This window comes from Heliangelus exortis, chromosome 2 (assembly GCF_036169615.1).
Source record: "Heliangelus exortis chromosome 2, bHelExo1.hap1, whole genome shotgun sequence".
NCBI lineage: Eukaryota > Metazoa > Chordata > Aves > Apodiformes > Trochilidae > Heliangelus > Heliangelus exortis.
Genome location: NC_092423.1, coordinates 3,867,951 through 3,890,267, shown reverse-complemented (window position 1 = coordinate 3,890,267; position 22,317 = coordinate 3,867,951). Strand labels below are relative to the sequence as shown.

At 46.0% G+C, this 22,317-nt stretch overlaps 1 protein-coding gene across 3 annotated transcripts in view; it reads left to right on the top strand.

The window, feature by feature from the left end:
* Window positions 1-822: 822 nt before the first annotated feature.
* The window catches only part of VIPR1 (vasoactive intestinal peptide receptor 1), a 132,214-nt gene continuing 110,719 nt past the window's right edge, over window positions 823-22,317 (top strand). The window contains exon 1 of one of the 3 annotated variants that reach the window (XM_071734586.1): window positions 823-1,118. In XM_071734586.1, the coding sequence (XP_071590687.1) occupies window positions 1,056-1,118 (63 nt within the window). In that variant the 5' untranslated portion in view covers window positions 823-1,055. The remainder of the gene's footprint in view (window positions 1,119-22,317) is intronic. The other 2 variants (XM_071734587.1, XR_011724112.1) reach the window with 2 other exon arrangements.

The window sequence follows — 22,317 nt, the reverse complement described above, 5'->3', positions numbered from 1 at the left end:
AGGAAGGAAGGAAGGAAGGAAGGAAGGAAGGAAGGAAGGAAGGAAGGAAGGAAGGAAGGAAGGAAGGAAGGAAGGAAGGAAGGAAGGAAGGAAGGAAGGAAGGAAGGAAGGAAGGAAGGAAGGAAGGAAGGAAGGAAGGAAGGAAGGAAGGAAGGAAGGAAGGAAGGAAGGAAGGAAGGAAGGAAGGAAGGAAGGAAGGAAGGAAGGAAGGAAGGAAGGAAGGAAGGAAGGAAGGAAGGAAGGAAGGAAGGAAGGAAGGAAGGAAGGAAGGAAGGAAGGAAGGAAGGAAGGAAGGAAGGAAGGAAGGAAGGAAGGAAGGAAGGAAGGAAGGAAGGAAGGAAGGAAGGAAGGAAGGAAGGAAGGAAGGAAGGAAGGAAGGAAGGAAGGAAGGAAGGAAGGAAGGAAGGAAGGAAGGAAGGAAGGAAGAGGGAAGAGAGGAAAAAGAGGGGAAAAAATGAAAAAACGGAATGAATATTAAAATTGCAAAACGTAAAGAGAAAAAAGGTGAGAGAAATAAAAAATAAAAATAATTAAAAAAACTAAAAGGAGAGGGAAAATGAGAAAAGGGAAAATGAGAAAAGGGAAAAAAGAAAAAAGACCAGAAACAGAGAGAAATGAGAGGAGGAAAGAGGAGGAAGAGGCAAAAGAAGGGAAGGGTAATTAAGGGGGAAAGCAGAAGGGGTAGAAGGGATGAAGAGGTAGAAAACGCCGGGGAAGAAGGAAAAGAAGGGAAAAGAGAGGGGGAAGGAGCAGGAGGGAGGGGAGCACCTGGGGAGGGGCGGGCGGGGGGCGGTGCGGTCCCGCCCCGCGCAGGGAGGTGGCTGTGGGCGTGGGGGGGGGCGGCTCCGGCGGAGCGGCGCGGAGCGGGGCGGAGGGTCGCGGAGAGGGGGTGGCTGTGTCCCCTCCTTCCTTCCATCCCTCTTTCCCTCCTTCCATCTCTTTCCCTCCCTCTCCCTGGATGCGCCCAAGCCGGCGGTGGCAGCTCCGTGGCTCCGCGCTGCCCGCAGCCACCCCGCCGGCAGCTTGGGGTGCGGGCTGAGCCCGGGTCCGGCAGGATGGGGAACACCGGGTTCGGGATTCTGGTCCTGGTTCTGCTGCTCGGCTGCTTCTTCTCGGCGGTGAGTCCTTCCCCGGGTGCGGTGGCGGGGGCTGCGGGGCTGAGCTCGGCGGGGCCGGGCTCCCCGTGGTGCCTTCTCCTTGCTCGGGAGAACTTTGGGCAACTTTGAAATTCAGCGCTGTTTGGTTTAAGGAAGATGTGTTTTGGTTGAGCTTTCCCTTTTCCTTCCGCTAATTTAGGGAAAAAAAAAAAAAAAGGGGGGGGGAAAAAAAAAAGAACCCTCTTCGTTTTCTTCTTCGTTTTCTTCGTCGGGAGGAATTCACTCGGGAGGTTGAGCTCTTGGTTTTGCTGTCACTGAGGTTTGCAGCCTGGCTTGAGTTTCTTCTCTTCAGGAGCTTGATCGTTTCGTGCAAAGCTACCCTCACCACCCCTCCCAAAACGGGGGATAACGGGATGACATTCCCGGCGGTAGGACAAGGGGGCTCGGTGGGACTTTCTTCTGGTTGAAGAAGCCAGGAGAAGTTCGGCAAAAGTGCTGCTCTCTTTAGGCTAAAAACCTCACTGGGATGCACTGGAAGAGCAGAAACTGGGAGCAAGGGATGAGTTTTGGGGCTGCAGTGGGTGCTCATCATTCCCATCCTGGTGGGTCCCTGGCTGGGGGCAATGCTGGGTTCTCCCCCCACCTCAGATGGCTTGGAGCAGGGGGTAGGATGAGCAAATGGGATTTTTTTTCTCCTGGCAATGTGTCTGTGGGTACACACACACACACACACACACACACACACACACACATGCAGGCAAAAAGCAAATTCTCTGTGCAAACAGCAGAGGTTCTGCACATCTCACTGAAGCTTCCTTCTGAAAGCTTCAATACACCATCCTGATCTGGCTTGAAAGCATCCAAATTGGAGTCAGCAGGCTTGGGGTGAGGTGTTGGGGGGGTGCTGGTTGTGCCTGAGTTTTCCTTTTCCTTATAATTCTCTCCCAACCTTGGTTTTTTTGGTCTTTGGGAGGTGAGGTCTCAGCAGCAGCCAGTTGGGTTGGGTGAGGTTGCCCACAGGGTTGTGCCATTGGTACTTGGTTTGTTCCACTCAGCTGGTGACAATAGTTCAGACAAAGCTGTTCTGATCCCCCAGCAAGCAGAATCCAACCAAGCTTAGGCTCAGAGAGTGGAAGGTAACCCAGATTTGGCACTGCATCACTCAGCTCTCCTTCCCAGCCCCCTTGTCCCTTAAGAAATGAGACAAATGGGCTTATTTCAAGTGTTTTGTTTTTTTGGGTTTTTTTGGCTGTCACTGTGAGCCACCCAGCCATCTGCATCCCCAAAGATTCTCTTCAAGGAAGAACAGGCAGGGAAAATGGATTAAAGTATTTAAAAAGTGACCAGGCAATTAGTTCCTGGAATTCTATAGACTTTGCTTTAGTGAAGATCCAAAAATAACTCCTGTCTGGGGCTGGAGCTGAGAAGATGGTAAGAGGGCAGCACTACCATCAGCTGCTGGAGCTGCTCCAACTTCAGGTTCCACTGAAACCCGTGGCAAAATTCCCATTTTTTTTAAACACTGTTGGCATGAAGAGGTCCTCTGGGGCCAGATCCTCCAGGGAATTAAATCCCAAAGTCTGCTGAAATTCAGCATTCAAGTGGGGGCAGGATCAGGCCCTTAAGCTGGTGCTTGAGTTGATGGTTGTTGTCAATAAGCACAAACCCCTCCTAAAGCTCTGGGACACCATCAAGGCACAGCCTGGGTGTAATCCTGTTACTGGTTGCTTTTCAACCTTTGTATTCTGTTGTTGTTTCATACTTTTATCTCACTCCCCTGCCCTTGGTTTTGTGGCACCCTTGGTTGCTTTCTCATTCCTCCATTGGGTTAATGTTCCTGGGACCTGGTTCATAGCAGTGGGTTGGAAAGATTCACATGTTCCTTATCAGCCCTGCTCTGCAAGGTGACTAATACTGAAGTGCCTCAATGCTAAGAGAAAATCCCTGTTGTTTTTTTTTTCCCTCACTTTAAACCTTGGATATGGTGCTCATTTTTAAGAGCAAAAATAACTTCGTGGTTGTATCAACAAGGCTCTGGGGCACATGATGGCTCAGCAGAGGTGTTTTCTTGCAGTTTGTTGTTTGGGGGTTTTTTTTGTGGTTTTTTTCCCCTTTGTAATTTATTGTGTAATTTATTGCCATAATTTTTATTGGGATGGCCTTGGAAAAAACTTTTGAGCCAGACCAATTGGCTCCTGGAGAAGCTCAGTGTTGTAAAAGTGTTGCAGCCCTGTGGTTTCTAATTGCTGTTGTAAACTTTCACCTCTTGGGATTTGCAAAGGTGGAAAAAAAGGAAGGGGGGGGTAAATCTCCTTTGTTCATTAGACCAAGCTCACCAGAGCTCTGCTGCCTGGAAATGGTCAGGTTTTAAGATTTGGAAGCAAACTGCTGAAGCTGGTGGTGGCTGGGGCCTGGTGTAAACTCCAAGTAACCCCTATTAGGCACTGGTGGGTTGGTTACAGCTTTTTGGGGGAGTAACTGAGATAATCTGGTCCAGAGAGGTACAAGTTGAAGGTTGATTTTTCAGTGTGTGTTTAGTAAATGAGATGTGAATAATTTGAAGCAGTTGGTGGAGTCTCCACACCTTGAGAGTGCAAGCTTGTTGGATTAGCCAGATCTCTCCAGATGGTGTAATTTGTGCTTTTTGTTTGGAGTTTTGTTCTGCCTCCTCCTTGAAAGGAATAAAGAATTCAGATCTGCTCCTTTAGCAGAAGAAAAGGATCATTGTGAGAAATCAGTTAAATTTAAGCTCAGGGGACAGCCCCTTACACCTTATCTGCATCTCTTTCATCCTGTCATTGACTGAGCAGTTAGATAAATACATTTAAACCAAAATAATCAATTTTTAAATTTTTTTCCCTTTTTTTTTTCTCTTGGCAAAGAGGCAGGGGACTCACTAGAACCCTCTAGCCTAATTCCTGCATCCAGCACAAAGATCCTTTAGCAACAAGAAGCTGTGTTTAACAAAGGCCTTGCCATGAAACCTCAGTGTGTTCCTGGGTGTACTATTTTATTAAATTTGTCAACCTCTACATGCATGACTGACTTTATTTAAAGCCATCTAGGAGAACCAGTTGCCCAACCCCAGAGCTTGGGAAAGTCTGGTTGCCTCCCTGTGAGACTGGAAGTTTTCACAGGATGTATTTTCAGCAGTGCCTCTGTTTTAGAAGCTTTTATCTAGGGCATAACAAGGTAAAAAGAGGAAAATAGGCAAAATCAGAGTATCTGAGGTGTGTGTGGGGGGGAGGGAATACAATGTGGAATATTTACAGGCTGGTTCCAGCCCCACCATCCTGTCATTAGGGGGGTCCACACCAGAGTTCCCACATCTCCTAGCAGAAAACCTCTGGATAACCAGGCAGGAGGGGAATCATGGAGGGATGGAAGGAGATGAGTCCACCAGGGTGTATTTTTATTTTTTCTTTTTTAAAGAGTGGGAGAGTTGCCAAATCTTCGGCATCAGGAGGCAGATGGGACCATGGACAGAGAAAGCTGCTTGGCTGGAGAATTTGGGTTTTCATGTGGCTGTTGCTGCCTTCCCCCCCCCCCCCCCCCTTTTTTTTTTTTTTTTCTTTTTTTTTTTTTTTGCAGGGCTTTAAACATACTCTGGTTCAAACTCCTTCCCATTTTAATACCAGTGGTGGGGTGACAGCCAGAGGGCTGCAGCAGATAAAAATGCAGAGTAGGGTTTGCTGGGCTCTGTGCTCAGTCGTGATGCTGCTGTGACATTTTGTTCTGGTTTTTATTGTTTCACACTGGTATGACTGGTTTCCTCTCCCTGGAATACCCAAGGAGGGCTGGTGGTAGTTGGGGGATGCAGGGAAGTGCTCTGCATGTCTTGCAGATGAGCAACTGGGGGGTTGAGGGATGGGACCTGTGTCGTGGAAGAGGTGTTTGAGGTCTGCTGAGGCACTGACTGCAAGGAGATGGCAACCATACAGAGCTGCTGTTGTTTTTCAGGGAGAAAAAGGTGGTGGTGAGTGTAATTTGGGCCCTTTAACCAATGATTCCCAGTGGAAACAACTGTGTCTTCATAGGATGATACTGTAGAATCACAAACTGGTTTGGGTAGAGAGGGACCCTAATGATTATTTAGCTTCAACCTCCCTGCCATGGGCAGGGACACCTCCCACCAGCCCAGGGTGCTCCAAGCTCCATCCAACCTGGGCTGGAACACTTCCAGGGATGGGGCAGCCACAACTTCTCTGGGAAACCTGAGCCAGTTTCTCACCACCCTCATAGAGAAATCAATCTTCTACCTACCACATCATATCCTGGCTTAGTCTGGTAGGACTGGGAAGTTGGTGCTTGGGCTACTTTGTAGACACAAATCATTGTTGGAAATAGAAAAGAGAGGGAAAAGGGACAGGAAGTGAATCTCCCTGATCAGTACCAAGTGTCCCATTTATTGGCAGTCTGAGGAAGGGCACCAGATACTGGGGAGATCAACAAGACCCAGGATGAGATGATTTCTTTAACTCAGACCTGAGCACACTGGGAGATTTGTCAGACTCTCCGTGACACCTGGGGTTCAAGTGTGGTGAAGGAGATGAAGTATCTCTACAGAATAAAAAATTTACTTGAGTTTTGATGAGGAGCAGGACTTGGTTTTCTGAACACAGAAGGTCATGTCCTGCCTCCAGCCCAAGTCAGCCCAAGGTTGGCAGTGTCATTCCAGTGCTTTGAGTGGAGTTGCTGCTGCTGCATCTCTCTGGCTTGGTGGAAATGGGTATGGAGATGTCAATAAATAAAACTCCCTTCTCTACTCTCCTTGTCTTCCTCTCTTCTGTGTTTGAAAGAAGAGGATAGTTCTTTGTAAGGGCCAAAACCTGGGAAATGTGGAAAAATCCACATAGGCAATGTGGGTTGGAGATGTTTGGTGACCCCAGAGCAGGAGGAGTTGGACTTCTGGTCCTGCAGGTGGGATGGAGAGCATGGATGGACAGACAGACAGGCAGACAGACTGACAGACAGCTCCTTCTCCCTCCTTGAGACTTGCCAAGCCTTCCTGTGCCATGGCATTGGTTTGTTCTTCTGCCCCATGGAGCTGGGCAGGGTTTTCCTTAGTGAGTGTTGAGCAGTTGTTATTTTGCTGCTCCCTCCCTTCCATTCTCTCAGATGTTCCCCAGAAGATTATAGAACCCCTAGGATTCTATAATCTTAGAATTGGGTGGGTTGGAAGGGACCTCAGAGATCATCAAGTCCAACCCTTGATCCACTCCTGCTGCAGTTCCCAGCCCATGGCACTGAGTGCCACATCCAGGCTCTTTTGAAATACCTCCAGGGATGGAGAATCCACCCCTTCCCTGGGCAGCCCATTCCAATGTCTGATCACCCTCTCCGTAAAGAAATTCTTTGTAATGTCCAACCTAAACCTTCCCTGGCACAACTTGAGACCTCTTGTGCCCTCTTGTCTTGCTGAGAGTTGCCTGGGAAAAGAGCCCAACCCCCCCCTGGCTCCAACCTCCTTTCAGGGAGTTGGAGAGAGTGATGAGGTCTCCCCTGAGCCTCCTCTTCTCCAGCCTCAACACCCCCAGCTCCCTCAGCCCTTCCTCACAGCACTTGTGCTGGATCCCTTCCCAGCCTCCTTGCTCTTCTCTGGACCTGCTCCAGCACCTCAATCTCCTTCCTGAGCTGAGGGGCCCAGAACTGGACACAGGACTCAAGCTGTGGCCTCCCCAGGGCTGAGTAGAGGGGCAGTCACGAGCTCTCACAGCTTCCTTGTCTTTGCCTCTAAAAATGAGATTGCAGAGAACTGGAAGAAAAATCAGACTTTTTTTTTTTTTTTTGAGGTACAAGAGAGGTAGGGATGTGGTGGCAGCCATCAGCCTGGCCTCCATCCAGAGCTAATGCCATGGCAGGGAGGTCCTGTGTGTGCCTTCTTGTCACCATTCCCTTGGGGAGAAACCTGCAGCTTGCTTGGCTGGGTGCCTGACATCCAGAGATTTCTCTGGAATGATTCATCTCTTGAGGCACCAGAGCTTCACCTTTGGAATTTCAAGACACAGGAGGCAGGGAGAATTAATTCAATAATGTTCAGAAAGTGCCCTGGGGAAGCTTTAAGAAGAAGATGGGCTCCCTGAAGCCACCAGTGTCCAGATGCTCCTTGTTGTACACCCCTTTTATTTGCTGAATGGGGTGACACCAGACTTGGGTATTTAGAAAAACCTGAAGGCTTCTGAAGGTGTAAACAAAAGTGCAAAGTTTCTTTCTGATAAGGCTGTTGATAAAAAAAAGGACCAAGATATTCTACTGGCTGTTAACTTGGCTACAAATCATTTTTAAACTCCTGCATAAAGCCTAATGAGGAAAGAGTTAGAATAGCAGGAACACTTATGTTTAATAATTATATTTATGTATTATACATAGAAATAGCCTGTGCCAGCATGGCTTGACCTGCTGGGATGGCACAGGAAAGGTTAAAAAGCAGAGGCAGGTTTTATATTTTTTTTGCTGTTACAGTCCTGGCCTCCAATATTCTCTCCCCTCATCTCTCAGTCCTGTGGATTCAAGGCAGATTTGGTGCCCTGAAGTCACTGCAGCCCTGGGATGAAGTCAGAAGAGGTGACATCAGAACCCAGTCCAGTAATTTTTTTCGATGGTTGGTTCATAAAGTGAATTTAGAGATATTTTTTGAGCCCAGGGATGTGTGCTGTGGGTTGCTTAAGGCTGGAAAAGAGACATTAGTGCTGCTTTACTGGTGGTTTGTTGTGCCAGATTTTATCTACATTACTAAATTTTACATATATATATATATATATATATGTGCATATATATAGTATTTCCAGGACTTAAAGACCTATTTTAGCTTCTGAGCAGGACATAAATTTTAGTACTTTATATTAACAAAGTCCCTTTTCCAGCAGGCTGAAACAGTGGATGTTCACAGCCTTAAACTCATTAGGCAGATTTCTCAGCCCCAGGGCAGTCACTAACCCACCCCTGTCACCCTCTGCACCTCTGGGTGATGGAGACTCACACTTCTGTCCTTTGCATTTAAATTCAGGTTTTAGACCTGATTTTGAATTCTTTTCTAATTCAGATCCAAATGGGGATTATTTTCTGATGGGTTTCACTAGCCAGCCAGGCAACAGACTTGGTGATGCTGTTTTGATAAGTCCTGACTTGGCTCCTTGATTTGAATTGTTTTTAAGTTGAGAAGAGATCAAAGGGACTGAATATAGAGACTTTAACTCTCTTGTTTGCTGAGCCACAATCCCTTCCTTGCTTTTGCAGCAGGCTCAGGAATGTTCTTCCTCTGGACAGTTTTGAAGTTAAGTATGAGCCCCACAGATTTTTAATTTTCATCCCTGTGAAACTGCATCTCATCAAGAGGAGGGGAAAAAAAAATCTATTTAAATACAATTCTTGTCTTCAAGGGCAAATATCATTATTTGTGTCTCCTTTATAAAGCTGATATCTATTGGGTGTGTTTTAAAAAGAAGATTTTTCAGCTCTCCAGCCTTGATTTTGTGTTTAACAGTTGTTTCAATTAATACCAAGTGAAATATCACAAGCAGCATCTGAGCAGCCAATGTCTCCAGGGCCCTTAGAAATGTCATTGTCTGTCACACCTAATCAGCCTGTGAGCTCCCCAGCAGCTGACCTTGGGGTGGGAATCACCATTTAGATTAGAACACCTACATTTTGGGATTTCTCTGTGTCTGACCCAGCTGGTCTGAGCTCCTCTTGTGGTCAGCAGTGTGGTCAGATTCATGGCTCACATCACTGGAGATGCAGGAAAAGATCCCATTGACCCACATCATCCCTTACTGGAGAGGGATGCTTTGCTATTTGCCAGCCCCTAGGGAAATCTCTCAATACAGAAAATAAAATTATCTTCAGTTATTCCCTTTTTTTTGGACCCCCATGGACTACAGATGCAGTTCAGTCACCCTGGGGTAGACCCCTTTATAATCCCTCCCCAGGTTCCTCTTGTGTTGTGTAAGAAGGCAAAAAAAAAAAAAAAAAAAATAGAAGAAAACCTGCTCATGCTGAGCTTTTCCCTCCAGCCTGCTTTATTCATTACTGAAAAGCAGCTTTTAATTCATCTCCCCTAAGTGGCCAGGCTCCTGCAGTTCAAACTTTAAAAGAAGGAATCCCTGTGCAAGGGCAAAAAGGAAACAAAATGAAATGGACCCAGTGTGATGCTCACCAACCCCCAAATAATTAATTAAAATAAAAAAATATTTAAAAAAAAATCTGTAACAACCCCGTGCAGATAAAACAAAATGAAAAACTGCTTCCACACTGACACTCAGCATTTTTCTGCACTCAGCTTGGAGACAGCCAGAATCCAAATCCTGCTGGAGATTATACCTCTTCCACCTTTATTTTGCTGTAACCCAACTAAGGTTTTATTTCCAGGGGATACAGTGATGATTTTTTTGTGGCCTCGCCATCCCCCTTCAGAAAGTTCATCCCATTCCATCATTCCCTGGGAGGTATCTATTTCTCTTTATTTTTTTTTTTTTTTTAAGTCACCTTCCAGAGCCCTCAGGAGTTTGCTGAGCAGAGATTAAACCCCAATGCCCTGGCAGATGTTCTTCCTTCCAGAGGGAGGGAGGGAATTAAATCCTCCCCATCCCTGGCTTGATGGAAAAACCTCTCAGCTGTGGAGCTGCAGGAGCTGATGTGTTTCCATGTGTTGTGTTTCCATGTGTCCTGCTGCTAAACCCTTCATGCCAGCAGGGATTGGGCTCCATCCTCAGCTCTGCTCAGTATTTCTTGGCTGCTTTTGCCCCTGGAATTTGGGGCTGGTGCTATGGGACCACTCAATCAGCAAGGAAAGCAAAAAGGGATGGATGCTGCTTTTTTCCCCTTATTGGGTCTTGCCATGTGCTGGGAGCCACACAGATGGGGGAAGGAGCCCCTGTGTCACCAGCCTCTCAGCTTTGGGACTTTGGGAATCCCTTTGGGATTCCCTCCCTGGCAAGGTTCCTATTGCCTTGGGGTCATTCCAAAGCAAGGTGTGAGCAGAAAAGCACTTGAGTTGAAAAAAGCCACTTTTTTCCTGTAAAATCTGCATCCATCTCTTGGGTGATTTTTCACTTTCACCCTGGCTCCTAAGCACAATTGGGCTTCTCCAGCTGTTTTGGTTTTGGGGTTTTTTTTTTTGGTGGTTTTGTGTGGATATTTTTTTTCCAGAATAGAACCAGGTTTTCTCTTTGCTTGACATACTCAAAAGGCAAAAGAAAAAAGAAAAAAAAAAACCTGCTGCTGTAGCCAAGAAGGCCAATGGCATCCTGGCCTGGCTCAGGAACAGCGTGGCCAGCAGGTCCAGGGAAGGGATTCTGCCCCTGTGCTCAGCCCTGGGGAGGCCACAGCTTGAGTCCTGGGTCCAGTTCTGGGCCCCTCAGCTCAGGAAGGAGATTGAGGTGCTGGAGCAGGTCCAGAGAAGAGCAAGGAGGCTGGGAAGGGATCCAGCACAAGTCCTGTGAGGAAGGGCTGAGGGAGCTGGGGGTGTTGAGGCTGGAGAAGAGGAGGCTCAGGGGAGACCTCATCACTCTCTCCAACTCCCTGAAAGGAGGTTGGAGCCAGGGGGGGGTTGGGCTCTTTTCCCAGGCAACTCTCAGCAAGACAAGAGGGCACAAGAGGTCTCAAGTTGTGCCAGGGGAGGTTTAGGTTGGACATTAGAAAGAATTTCTTTACGGAGAGGGTGATCAGACATTGGAATGGGCTGCCCAGGGAAGGGGTGGATTCTCCATCCCTGGAGATATTTCAAAAGAGCCTGGATGTGGCACTCAGTGCCATGGGCTGGGAACTGCAGCGGGAGTGGATCAAGGGTTGGACTTGATGATCTCTGAGGTCCCTTCCAACCCAGCCAGTTCTAGGATTCTCAGGGCACTGACAGGAGGCCCAACACTTGGGGAAGAATTACTGAGGGGCCCAAGTGTCAACTGCTGCTTCCATGTTTTGGGGGATGAACTGAACACAGAGCCCTGCACTTCATTGCAGGCTGACATGGAGCCTCTCGAAGACTTTTGTTTCCCACCCTCTGTGTTCTGCTGTACTTGCTGACTCCTGTAGGCTTTCCTTTTTTCCTTTTCTTTTTTCCTTTTTCTTCTTGCCTTATTTTTTCCTTTTTTTCCCCCTTTTTTTTTTTTTTTTCCTTTTTTTTCCTTTTTTTTTCCTTTTTTTTTCCTTTTTTTTTCCTTTTTTTTTCCTTTTTTTTTCCTTTTTTTTTTTTTTTTCCTTTTTTTTTCCTTTTTTTTTCCTTTTTTTTCCTTTTTTTTCTTTTTTTTTCCTTTTTTTCCTTTTTTTCCTTTTTTTCCTTTTTTTCCTTTTTTCCTTTTTTCCTTTTTTTTTTTTTTCCTTTTTTCCTTTTTTTTCCTTTTTTTCCGTTTTTTTCCCTTTTTTTCTTTTTTCCGTTTTTTTTTCCGTTTTTTTCGTTTTTTCGTTTTTTTCCGTTTTTTTTTTTCTTTTTCCTTTTTTTCCTTTTTTTCCTTTTTTTCCTTTTTTTCCTTTTTTCCTTTTTTTCCTTTTTTTCCTTTTTTCCTTTTTTCCTTTTTTTCCTTTTTTTCCTTTTTTTCCTTTTTTTCCTTTTTTTCCTTTTTTTCCTTTTTTCCTTTTTTCCTTTTTTTTCCTTTTTTTCCTTTTTTTTCCTTTTTTTTCCCTTTTTTCCCTTTTTTCCCTTTTTTCCCTTTTTTCCCTTTTTTCCCTTTTTTCCCTTTTTTCCCTTTTTTCCTTTTTTTTTCCTTTTTTTTCCTTTTTTTTCCTTTTTTTTCCTTGTTTTCCTTGTTTTCCTTGTTTTCCTTGTTTTCCTTTGTTTTCCTTTGTTTTCCTTTGTTTTCCTTTGTTTTCCTTTGTTTTCCTTTGTTTTCCTTTGTTTTCCTTTGTTTTCCTTTGTTTTTCTTTTTTTTCCTTTTTTTTTCCTTTTTTCGTTTTTCTCTCCTTTTTTCTCTCCCTTTTTCTCTCCCTTTTTCTCTCCCTTTTTCTCTCCCTTTTTCTCTCCCTTTTTCTCTCCCTTTTTCTCTCCCTTTTTCTCTCCCTTTTTCTCTCCCTTTTTCTCTCCCTTTTTCTCTCCCTTTTTCTCTCCCTTTTTCTCTCCCTTTTTCTCTCCCTTTTTCTCTCCCTTTTTCTCTCCCTTTTTCTCTCCCTTTTTCTCTCCCTTTTTCTCTCCCTTTTTCTCTCCCTTTTTCTCTCCCTTTTTCTCTCCCTTTTTCTCTCCCTTTTTCTCTCCCTTTTTCTCTCCCTTTTTCTCTCCCTTTTTCTCCCTTTTTCTCCCTTTTTCTCCCTTTTTCTCCCTTTTTCTCCCTTTTTCTCCCTTTTTCTCCCTTTTTCTCCCTTTTTCTCCCTTTTTCTCCCTTTTTCTCCCCCCCTTTCCCCCCCTTTCCCCCCCTTTCCCCCCCTTTCCCCCCCTTTCCCCCCCTTTCCCCCCCTTTCCCCCCTTTCTTTCCCCCCCCCTTTCCCCCCTTTCTTTCCCCCCCCCTTTCCCCCCTTTCTTTCCCCCCTTTCTTTCCCCCCTTTCTTTCCCCCCTTTCTTTCCCCCCTTTCTTTCCCCCCTTTCTTTCCCCCCTTTCTTTCCCCCCTTTCTTTCCCCCCTTTCTTTCCCCCCTTTCTTTCCCCCCTTTCTTTCCCCCCTTTCTTTCCCCCCTTTCTTTCCCCCCTTTCTTTCCCCCCTTTCTTTCCCCCCTTTCTTTCCCCCCTTTCTTTCCCCCCTTTCTTTCCCCCCTTTCTTTCCCCCCTTTCTTTCCCCCCTTTCTTTCCCCCTTTTCTTTCCCCCCTTTCTTTCCCCCCTTTCTTTCCCCCCTTTCTTTCCCCCCTTTCTTTCCCCCCTTTCTTTCCCCCCTTTCTTTCCCCCCTTTCTTTCCCCCCTTTCTTTCCCCCCTTTCTTTCCCTTCTCTCTTTCCCTTCTCTCTTTCCCTTCTCTCTTTCCCTTCTCTCTTTCCCTTCTCTCTTTCCCTTCTCTCTTTCCCTTCTCTCTTTCCCTTCTCTCTTTCCCTTCTTTCTTTCCCTTTTTTTTAATTTTTAAAATTTTTTTCTCTTTTTTTTCTCTTTTTTTTTTTTTCTTCTTTTTTTTCCCCCCCCACACTTTTCTCTGCACAAAGTTTTTTCCACCTTCTGGAGCCATTGCTCTGCACCTGGGGGATGGGCTGAAGCTTTGAGTGCAGAAATTGCTGCTCTTTCATCCCTTACATGCAGTTTTTTCCAGCAGCACCATTTGGGGCAAAGTTAAACTTGGTTCCTCCTTGGCTTGTTCTCTCCTCCCTCCCTTGGGAAGTCATCCACGTGTCACCAAACTGGGTGTCAAAGGCTTTTTTCTTCAGGCTCTTTGTCCTCAGTGCACATGAGGGAAGGGTTATCAAGGGACAGAACAGCTCAGATAGGAACAGAAATATGTATTTATATTTTAATATCTTTTTATTTTTCTGTTTGTGTCTTTTATACCTAGATATACACTTATGTATATATTATAGACATATATTAAAATAGAAATATAAAAAATATTTTCAGGCCTGGTAATGCTTCCTGAGCTCTAAAAGAGAAATAAAACTGAGTTGTAATCACAGCCTGAAAGTGTTTATCAGTGGAAGGAGTGTGCTGGCTGGATAGGGAATAGTTGGGAATGTTTAGTTTGGAGGAGGCTGAGAGGAGACCTTATCACTCTCTACAACTCCTTGAAAGAAAGTTGTAGGGAGGTGGGTGTTGGCCTCTTATCTCAAGATAGGAGCAGAGGACATGGCCTGAAGTTGCACCAGAGAAGGGTGAGAGTAGATTTGAGGAAGAATTTCATTACTGAGAGAGTATTCAGAGACTGGAATGGGCTGCCCAGGGAGGTGGTGGGGTTATCATCCCTGGAAGTATTTAAAAAACATGGAGATGAGGCAATTCAGGACATGCTCTAGTGGGTGATACAAGTTGTGATATAAATATATGTATATATTTGTCAGTATATATATATATACTATATATCACTGTATATATATATATATAATCAGCATATATATATATTTTATTTGGAGGGTGATGCTGACACTTGGAAGCAGTGATTTTAGAAGTCTTTTCCAACTCTGACAGAAAGGAGAAAAGTGACAAGTGCCCTTTTTGCAAAACCATCACTCCTCTCCTTCCGTGCTACAGAACTACAGTCTCCCAAAGCCAAGCCCACAAATTAATATTCAAGGTTCTGCTGGGCATTAAAAACCTCCAGCTCCCTGGAAACCTTGGTTTTTATGATCTGTGGCAGTTTTGCTTCCTCTCTCACCACCCACTCCTCTCTTGCTGCTCAGAGGTGATAACTCTCACCCACCCCTGCAGTCCCACAGGAGCTGATGGGCTGACCAGCTCCTCCCTGGCCAAGTGATTCATTTGCTCTGCAGGTGCTAATTACTCTTTCCCCCCCTCCTCCCAATAATTAATGAACATGCCTAAACACAGTGCTTATTTCAGACCTATTCCTATCCTGAAGTTTCCTGACTGTGTTTCAGACTTAAAAAGCTTCAAAAGCTTCCTTCCTCTTTCCTTCCTCTTTCCTTCCTCTTTCCTTCCTCTTTCCTTCCTCTTTCCTTCCTCTTTCCTTCCTCTTTCCTTCCTCTTTCCTTCCTCTTTCCTTCCTCTTTCCTTCCTCTTTCCTTCCTCTTTCCTTCCTCTTTCCTTCCTCTTTCCTTCCTCTTTCCTTCCTCTTTCCTTCCTCTTTCCTTCCTCTTTCCTTCCTCTTTCCTTCCTCTTTCCTTCCTCTTTCCTTCCTCTTTCCTTCCTCTTTCCTTCTTCCCCTTCTTCTTTCCCCTTCTTCTTCTTTCCCCTTCTTCTTCGTTCCCCTTCTTCTTCTTTCCCCTTCTTCTTCTTTCCCCTTCTTCTTCTTTCCCCTTCTTCTTCTTTCCCCTTCTTCTTCTTTCCCCTTCTTCTTCTTTCCCCTTCTTCTTCTTTCCCCTTCCTTCTTCTTTCCCCTTCCTTCTTCTTTCCCCTTCCTTCTTCTTTCCCCTTCCTTCTTCTTTCCCCTTCCTTCTTCTTTCCCCTTCCTTCTTCTTTCCCCTTCCTTCTTCTTTCCCCTTCCTTCTTCTTTCCCCTTCCTTCTTCTTTCCCCTTCCTTCTTCTTTCCCCTTCCTTCTTCTTTCCCCTTCCTTCTTTCTTTCCCCTTCCTTCTTTCTTTCCCCTTCCTTCTTTCTTTCCCCTTCCTTCTTTCTTTCCCCTTCCTTCTTTCTTTCCCCTTCCTTCTTTCTTTCCCCTTCCTTCTTTCTTTCCCCTTCCTTCTTTCTTTCCCCTTCCTTCTTTCTTTCCCCTTCCTTCTTTCTTTCCCCTTCCTTCTTTCTTTCCCCTTCCTTCTTTCTTTCCCCTTCCTTCTTTCTTTCCCCTTCCTTCTTTCTTTCCCCTTCCTTCTTTCTTTCCCCTTCCTTCTTTCTTTCCCCTTCCTTCTTTCTTTCCCCTTCCTTCTTTCTTTCCCCTTCCTTCTTTCTTTCCCCTTCTTTCTTTCTTTCCCCTTCTTTCTTTCCCCTTCTTCTGCAGTGCCTGAAGTTACTCTGGAAGTTTGGGATCTCCAACTCTCCTGAAGTTTACACACCCTGAGGAGGAGCCCCATAAGCTTGGTGTATTTCTGGCTTCCACCTTGGCTCACGTTTTCATTTGGCTCCTCCAGGCTTGGCAACACCATCCTGGAACAACCTTTGTGTCTCCTTGAGGTCTCTGCCAAAATCAGGCTCCTATTGTATTCCTAGGGTTATTTCCTTCCCACTTTTTTACTTTGCTCCTTTGACTGGGAAGTTGTTCCCAGAGCTCTGGTGGTTGAATTCTGTTAGCCAAATCCTCATGGTTTTATAGATGGAAAGGAAATTAAAAATTGGAGCTTACTGCCTTGGGTCTACTTGACCTGAGCCTCAGAAATGTCTTAGGGGACTACTAAGCATCTGAAAATATTTTTAAACCTGGCTGTAAAGCTGAAGTTTAGTTGCTTGTTCAATTTTTTTTTTTCCCCACACCTTGTTGTTACATGGAGATAAAACAAAACCAGGATTTATTGAAGCAGCATCTTCCAGGAGCACTAAATTCAGTTGAGGAAGAAAAGTTAAGTGAGGGCTGAGGGTTGTGAAGGTTGTGGTTTCCTAAAGGAAAACCACCTCATGTGCTCCACACACATTTGGAAAAAGAGCTGGAGAAGGGAATAAAATCCAGGTGGCTGTTGCAAGCTGTGATGGAGGCCACAGGGAGCATCCAGGACCTGTGATCCCAGCCTGGGAATGTGTTGAGGACTGGGATGGTGGAGAAAAGGAGGTTGTAATTTCCGTGTAGGAGCAATGTGCAAGAGAAATGTGGGAGCAGTAGTTACAAACTCCAGCTGCAAAGAGGTTGGGAACCTTTAGGTGGATCAGTGGTGGAACAATCCCACATTGGAGCTGAATCTCCTGTCACTCACTGATCCCACTTGGATCTCTGCTGTCTAGAAGCATTCCCAGAGCTGTAGCACTCCTAGGGACAACCCCTGCTGGGACTGCTGAGCAGCCCAGCTGCAATTTTCTCTCTTGTACCTGCCATTTAATTTAATTTAAACTATTTCATGGTTTAAGACTTGAAGAGGGGAGATTTAGATTGGACACTAGAAAAAAATTCATTCCTGTGAGGCTGGTGAGACCCTGGCACAGGTTGTCCAAGGAAGTTGTGGCTTTCCCATCCCTGGAAGTTTTCAAGGCCAGGTTGGATGGGGCTTGGAGCAACCTGGGCTGTGGGAGGTGTCCCTGTCCATACAGGGGGTTGGAATGAGATGATCTTTGAGGTCCCTTCCAATCCAAACCATTCTGTGATTTCCCAGCATTTTTTTTTCCCTCTGCATATCACTCTAACAGCAAATTTCTCCTCCTGATCCTCTCTGCTGCAAATCTGACAGGATTTGTTATGAAAAACATCATCAGAATAAACCAGCAACCATGCCTTTGATTGGGGCTTGTTTTCTTCCCCGCTATGGGACTGCTGAAAAGTCAAGTTTCTGTTTCTAGAAAGGGTATTAAAATGCTTGGCAGGTTAATGCCCCTCTGCTTTGTAATTATTTCTTCTCTGCCAATTCACCACTCAAGCTTCCTGGGCTGTCAGCTCTGGAAAGAAGTATTAAATATATATTGCAACCCTGGGAGGAGAGCCTAACCAGTCAGAGTGCAGTGCACCTAAAAATAAATTTCCCTTGCAGAGTGGCCTGGGGAGAAGTACAGGCAAGGAACAGTGTCTGCTGGGGTAAGCAAGTAGGAGATGAACCAATAAATTCAGCTACAGCTGGAGAGAGGCAATGCTTCAAGCACAGGATGAAGCTGAGAAGCTCTTAGTTCAGTTCAGTAAATGTTCAGTTCAGTTCCAGTAAATGAACTTTCTTCTAGGGGTGGTTTTGCAGCTCCATGCCTAAAACCCAACCTGGAAATGAGACAAATACACTTGCTTTACTTGCCCTTCACTTATTTCACAGAACCCTGGAATGGTTTGGGTTGGAAGGGATCTTAAAGATCATCTTGTTCCAATCCCTTTGCTGTGGGCAGGGACACCTCCCAGCAGACTTGGGTGCTCCAAGCTCCATCCAACCTTATCTTGAACACTTCCAAGGATGGGCCAGTCACAGATTTCTCTGAACAACCTGTGCCAGGAAAGAATTCACCTTCCCAGGAAAGAATTTCTTCCCAATTCCTTGTCTAATTCTTCCTTCTTTCAGTTTGAAACCATTCCCCTTCATCCTATCACTTCATGTCCTTGTCAAAAGTCCCTCCGCAGCTCTCCTGTAGCCCCTTCAGGTCCTGGGATATATATTTGTCCTTCTCATGTTAGACCTTGATGACCATTAGTCTTCCAAATATATTTTCCTTAAAAAAAAAAAACAAACCTGAAATTCTAACCTCCTGGAAGCATCTGGGAAAGTGAAGGGCTGGTGCTGATGCAGGATTGTTTGTGCACTCTCTGGGATTGCACTTGGCAGGGTGTGGGAAGGGTTGTAGGAGTGAGATGTAAGCACAGCTTGCCTAGAGCAGTCCCAAGAGCCAGGAAGCCAGCTGCTTTTGGGATGGAGGCTGGCCCATTTCTGCAAGGGATGTGTTGTCTGTCACAGGGACTGCATCAGGAGGAGCCTTCCTCTATGGTGTGTTCATCACTCAGGTGCTGGGCAGGTCTGGTCCAGTTCTGGTCCTCCTGCTAAAGAGAAAACTCCACCATCCCTCAAGTTCAGTCACCTAACAGGTCCTCCTCCTCTGTTTTTCCTAACAGCTTTTAGAGTCTCGTGGACCTTTTTCATGAGTGGTTTGGGTTGGAAGGGACCTTGAGCATCATCCAGTCCAACTTCCTTGCTATGAGCATCTTCAACTACATCAGGTGGCTCAGAGCCCCCTGCAACCTGACCTTGAAGGTTTCTGAGGATGGGGTTTCTGCCATTAGCTCAGTATGGCTCTGCCTGCCAGTAAAAGGCTGGCCAGGCTTGGAGACACCATCCATGTTTGGCTTTTGGACTGCTGAGAGTAGGAGCTGGAAAGAGATCACCTTGGAAAGCTGTTAGTTAGTTGAGAGGTTGGCAGGATCTCTTTAGGGTTTCACACAATCCTCCCAGTATTGCAGCTTCACCAGTGGTCCCGTGGGAAGGTCCCACTGGTGGTGCCTCTCTTGCCAATCCTTGGTCTCTGTTTTTTGAGGGTGAATGTTTGTGAGTGCAGGGCATGCTGCAGGACATGTTCCTCTTGCAAGAAACTCAAAGCCAACTGGAGGGCTTTGCTTTGCAAGTGACAGAGGTCGCCACTCTCATAGAATCATAGGATTAGCCGGGTTGGAAGGGACCTCAGAGATCATCAAGTCCAACCCTTGATCCACTCCCACTGCAGTTCCCAGCCCATGGCACTGAGTGCCACATCCAGGCTCTTTTGAAATATCTCCAGGGATGGAGAATCCACCCCTTCCCTGGGCAGCCCATTCCAATGGCTGATCACCCTCTCTGGAAAGAAATTCTTTCTAATGTCCAACCTAAACCTCCCCTGGCACAACTTGAGACCTCTTGTGCCCTCTTGTCTTGCTGAGAGTTGCCTGGGAAAAGAGCCCAACCCCCCCCTGGCTCCAACCTCCTTTCAGGGAGTTGGAGAGAGTGATGAGGTCTCCCCTGAGCCTCCTCCAGCCTCAACACCCCCAGCTCCCTCAGCCTCTCCTCAGAGGATCTGTGCTCGAGTCCCTTCACCAGCCCAGTTGCCTCCTTTGGACCTGCTCCAGGACCTCGATATCCTTCCTAAACTGAGGGGCCCAGAACTGGACATAGTTACCCCTGCTTTTGGGGGATCCATCCAGAGTTGACTTGTGCCACCCAACAGTGTCTATAATTCATAATTCAGGCTGTCATGGAGCTTGTGGCCAGGAAGGGATGGAAATATTTTGCTGGGGAGCAGAGACAAGGAAAGTTTTTCATCATGATGACCCTGGCCATATGGTCAGTGTTGGGCTGACAGTCCCAGCATGGTGTTTCATGGAGCAGATACAGTCTGTTTCTTGTAAATCCTTTATTTCAGAGGCAAGAGAACGGGGCATTAATATTGCTGATTCCCAGATCCTTCACGCCATACTAAAATAACAACAGGAAGTTTAAAAAAAAAGCTGCTTGTCTCCAGAAAAAGATGTGGCCAACCATCTCCAACTCCACATGCCCAGAGACATGAGATACTTGCAAGTGGTGAGCAATTGGGTGAGAGGGAGAGAAATTTGAAATCAATGTCAGACATCAAGAGTGATGGGGTAACCACAGTGCTTCTGTCCAGCTCACCCAGGTGCTGGCTGCAGGTGACCTCTGGGTTACTGTGAAATGAGAATTAATTAATCTCAAGGCCAAGATATAAAGAACCTTGAGTCTTCTCTTTACATTTATCTTTCAAATGTGTTTTTCTTAACAAAAAAACCCCAGCCTTTATATGAGAAGTATTTTCAGATGAGTAGGTTTTTTTTTGCTTGCAAAGCTGTGGGGAATGAGGAGGATAATTATCTTTGGGAAATTTATTTTTTGATTGATGAGGGAGTAAAAAAGGAGTAGCTTTTGCCTTTTTACTTCTCATCAAGAAACTGAGAAAGTTTGCAACTTCTGAGTTACTTTTCTTGACAGAAAAATGAATAAATAAAACACATGCTTTTTAGGGATGGTTTTTAAACTTCCTTTTTCAGGCCAGAAAATGGCCAGAATGTGCACAGCCATTTCTGGGGATGGGGGAAATTTCAGTTTCCTGATAAGCATGTTGGAAGACTGACACACTCCAGGGAAAATGACCTCTCTTTTGGATCACAGAACAGAGAGTGGAAGAGTTTCAGTTTGAAAACTGTTTGGTTGCAACTTAATAGTTTGAAGCAAATTCACTGTGAGCCTGGGGATCTCTAACACATTTCAACAGCAGCAGGTTTAATTGATGAAGAAATAAATAGAGATTAAAATATTGCACTAAGGCTGGAGTTGGAAGGTATTTATGAACAGTCCTGACCACTGTGCCCAGTTCTGGAGTCCCCAGCATCAGAAGGACACAGAGCTCCTGGAAGGTGTCCAGAGCAGAGCCACTGAAATGCTCAGAGGGCTGAGCAGCTCCCTGGGAAGCCAGGCTGAGGGATTGGGGTTGTTCAGCCTGGAGAAGAGGAGGCTCCCAGGTGAGCTCAGAGCAACCTTCCAATATCTGAAGGGGCTCCAAGAAAGCTGGGGGAGGGCTTTGGACACAGGGGGGTAGGGAGAGGACAAGGGAAATGGGTTAAAACTTGGAGAGGGGAGATTGAGGTTGGACATTAGGAAGAAATTCTTTAATTTGAGGGTGGTGAGAGCCTGGAACAGGTTGCCCAAGGAATCTGTGGCAGACTCATCCCTGGAAATGTTCCAGGCCAGGTTGGATGGGGCTTGGAGCAACCTGGGCTGGTGGGAGGTGTCCCTGCCCATGCAGGGGGTTTGGAACAAGGTCTTTAAGGTAGGAAGAAATTATTTCCTGTGAGGGGGGGTGAGGCACTGGCACAGGTTGCCCAAGGAATTTGTGTCTGCCCCCTCCTTGGAAATCTTCAAGGTCAGGTTGGATGATGCCTGAGTGTGTCTGCCCATGGAGGGGGGTTGGAACGAGATGATCTTGAAGTTCCTTTCCAAGCCAACCCAGTCTATGATTCTATGGTTCTATGATCCTATGAGACTGGGGTTTTGGTGTCTCCTATGGAGTACATCAGTGAGTAAACCCCCCCCCTCAAGTTACCTTCTCCTACATTGGGTGGCATTTAAATGATGTGACTGCAAACAGCACATCTGGGTGTCAGGAGGGAGAAGACAAGTGGAGCTGCAAGGACAAAACTGGATTTTCTTCTTTATGTGGGAGACACAAAGAGATCAACCTATCTGCTCCTGGGTTTGTCCAGGAGATGGTTGTGCCACCCTCTGTAATCCTTGTGGCTGCACTGGTGTTGCTGGAGCTCCACATAGAGTAACTTTCCCAATTGAAATGAAGTTCTATCTGTTCTCTTTTCTGTCTGTGGGGAGAATGCAGCTGAGTTCCTGGGACAGGGAGATTCTGATGGAGAATCCCATAGCATCCACACAAACAGCATTCAAGTTCAAGACCTCATCCCTTTTCCTGAACATCCCTTTTCCCTGGCAGGAGCTGGAACTGCAACCAGAAAGATGAAAGCAGGCAGGCACTCACATATTCATCCAACCCTAGGAATTTGACTAATAGTGGTGCTTGGGAAAGTCCTACCCTGCAGTTACCACCCTGAGCCAGAATAAATCAGTTTAGCTTCACTGCTGGTGACACTGCTGGGCTGTGTCATCTGAGGGGCTGACTGTGAGCTTAATGCTCATGAAAATTGTTATGGGAACAGCCCTGGAAAGCTCAAACCCAACTGTAGCACAGGCAACAGCAGCTCTCCCTGTGACACACAAGATGCCACTGGGAGAAATAACACAAGGTGTTATTTCAAGCATTCAAGAAACATTTTCAAGAAATAACTCAAGGTGGATGAGTGGTGTAGCTTGTGTGACCCAACCTTGCCCATATTGTGACCTGTGAAGTTTGTTGTCATCGTATGGAAAGGGCTCCAGCCTCTCAACCTGACTCTCTCAACAAGCCTGGATGATAGTGCTTGTGGAAAAAAATGGTCCTGAACCATAAGAGTGGAAAAAAATGGTCCTGAAGCATTAGAGTGGGATGCTGAGGTGTATCTGCTAGGAATGGGTCAGGTGTATGGTTTCCCTTTGGCCTGAGGACACTTTTGAGACAGTGGGAGACCTTCCAGTTGTCTATAGCCAAGAACTTGAAATGAAATGTGTAGACATGCT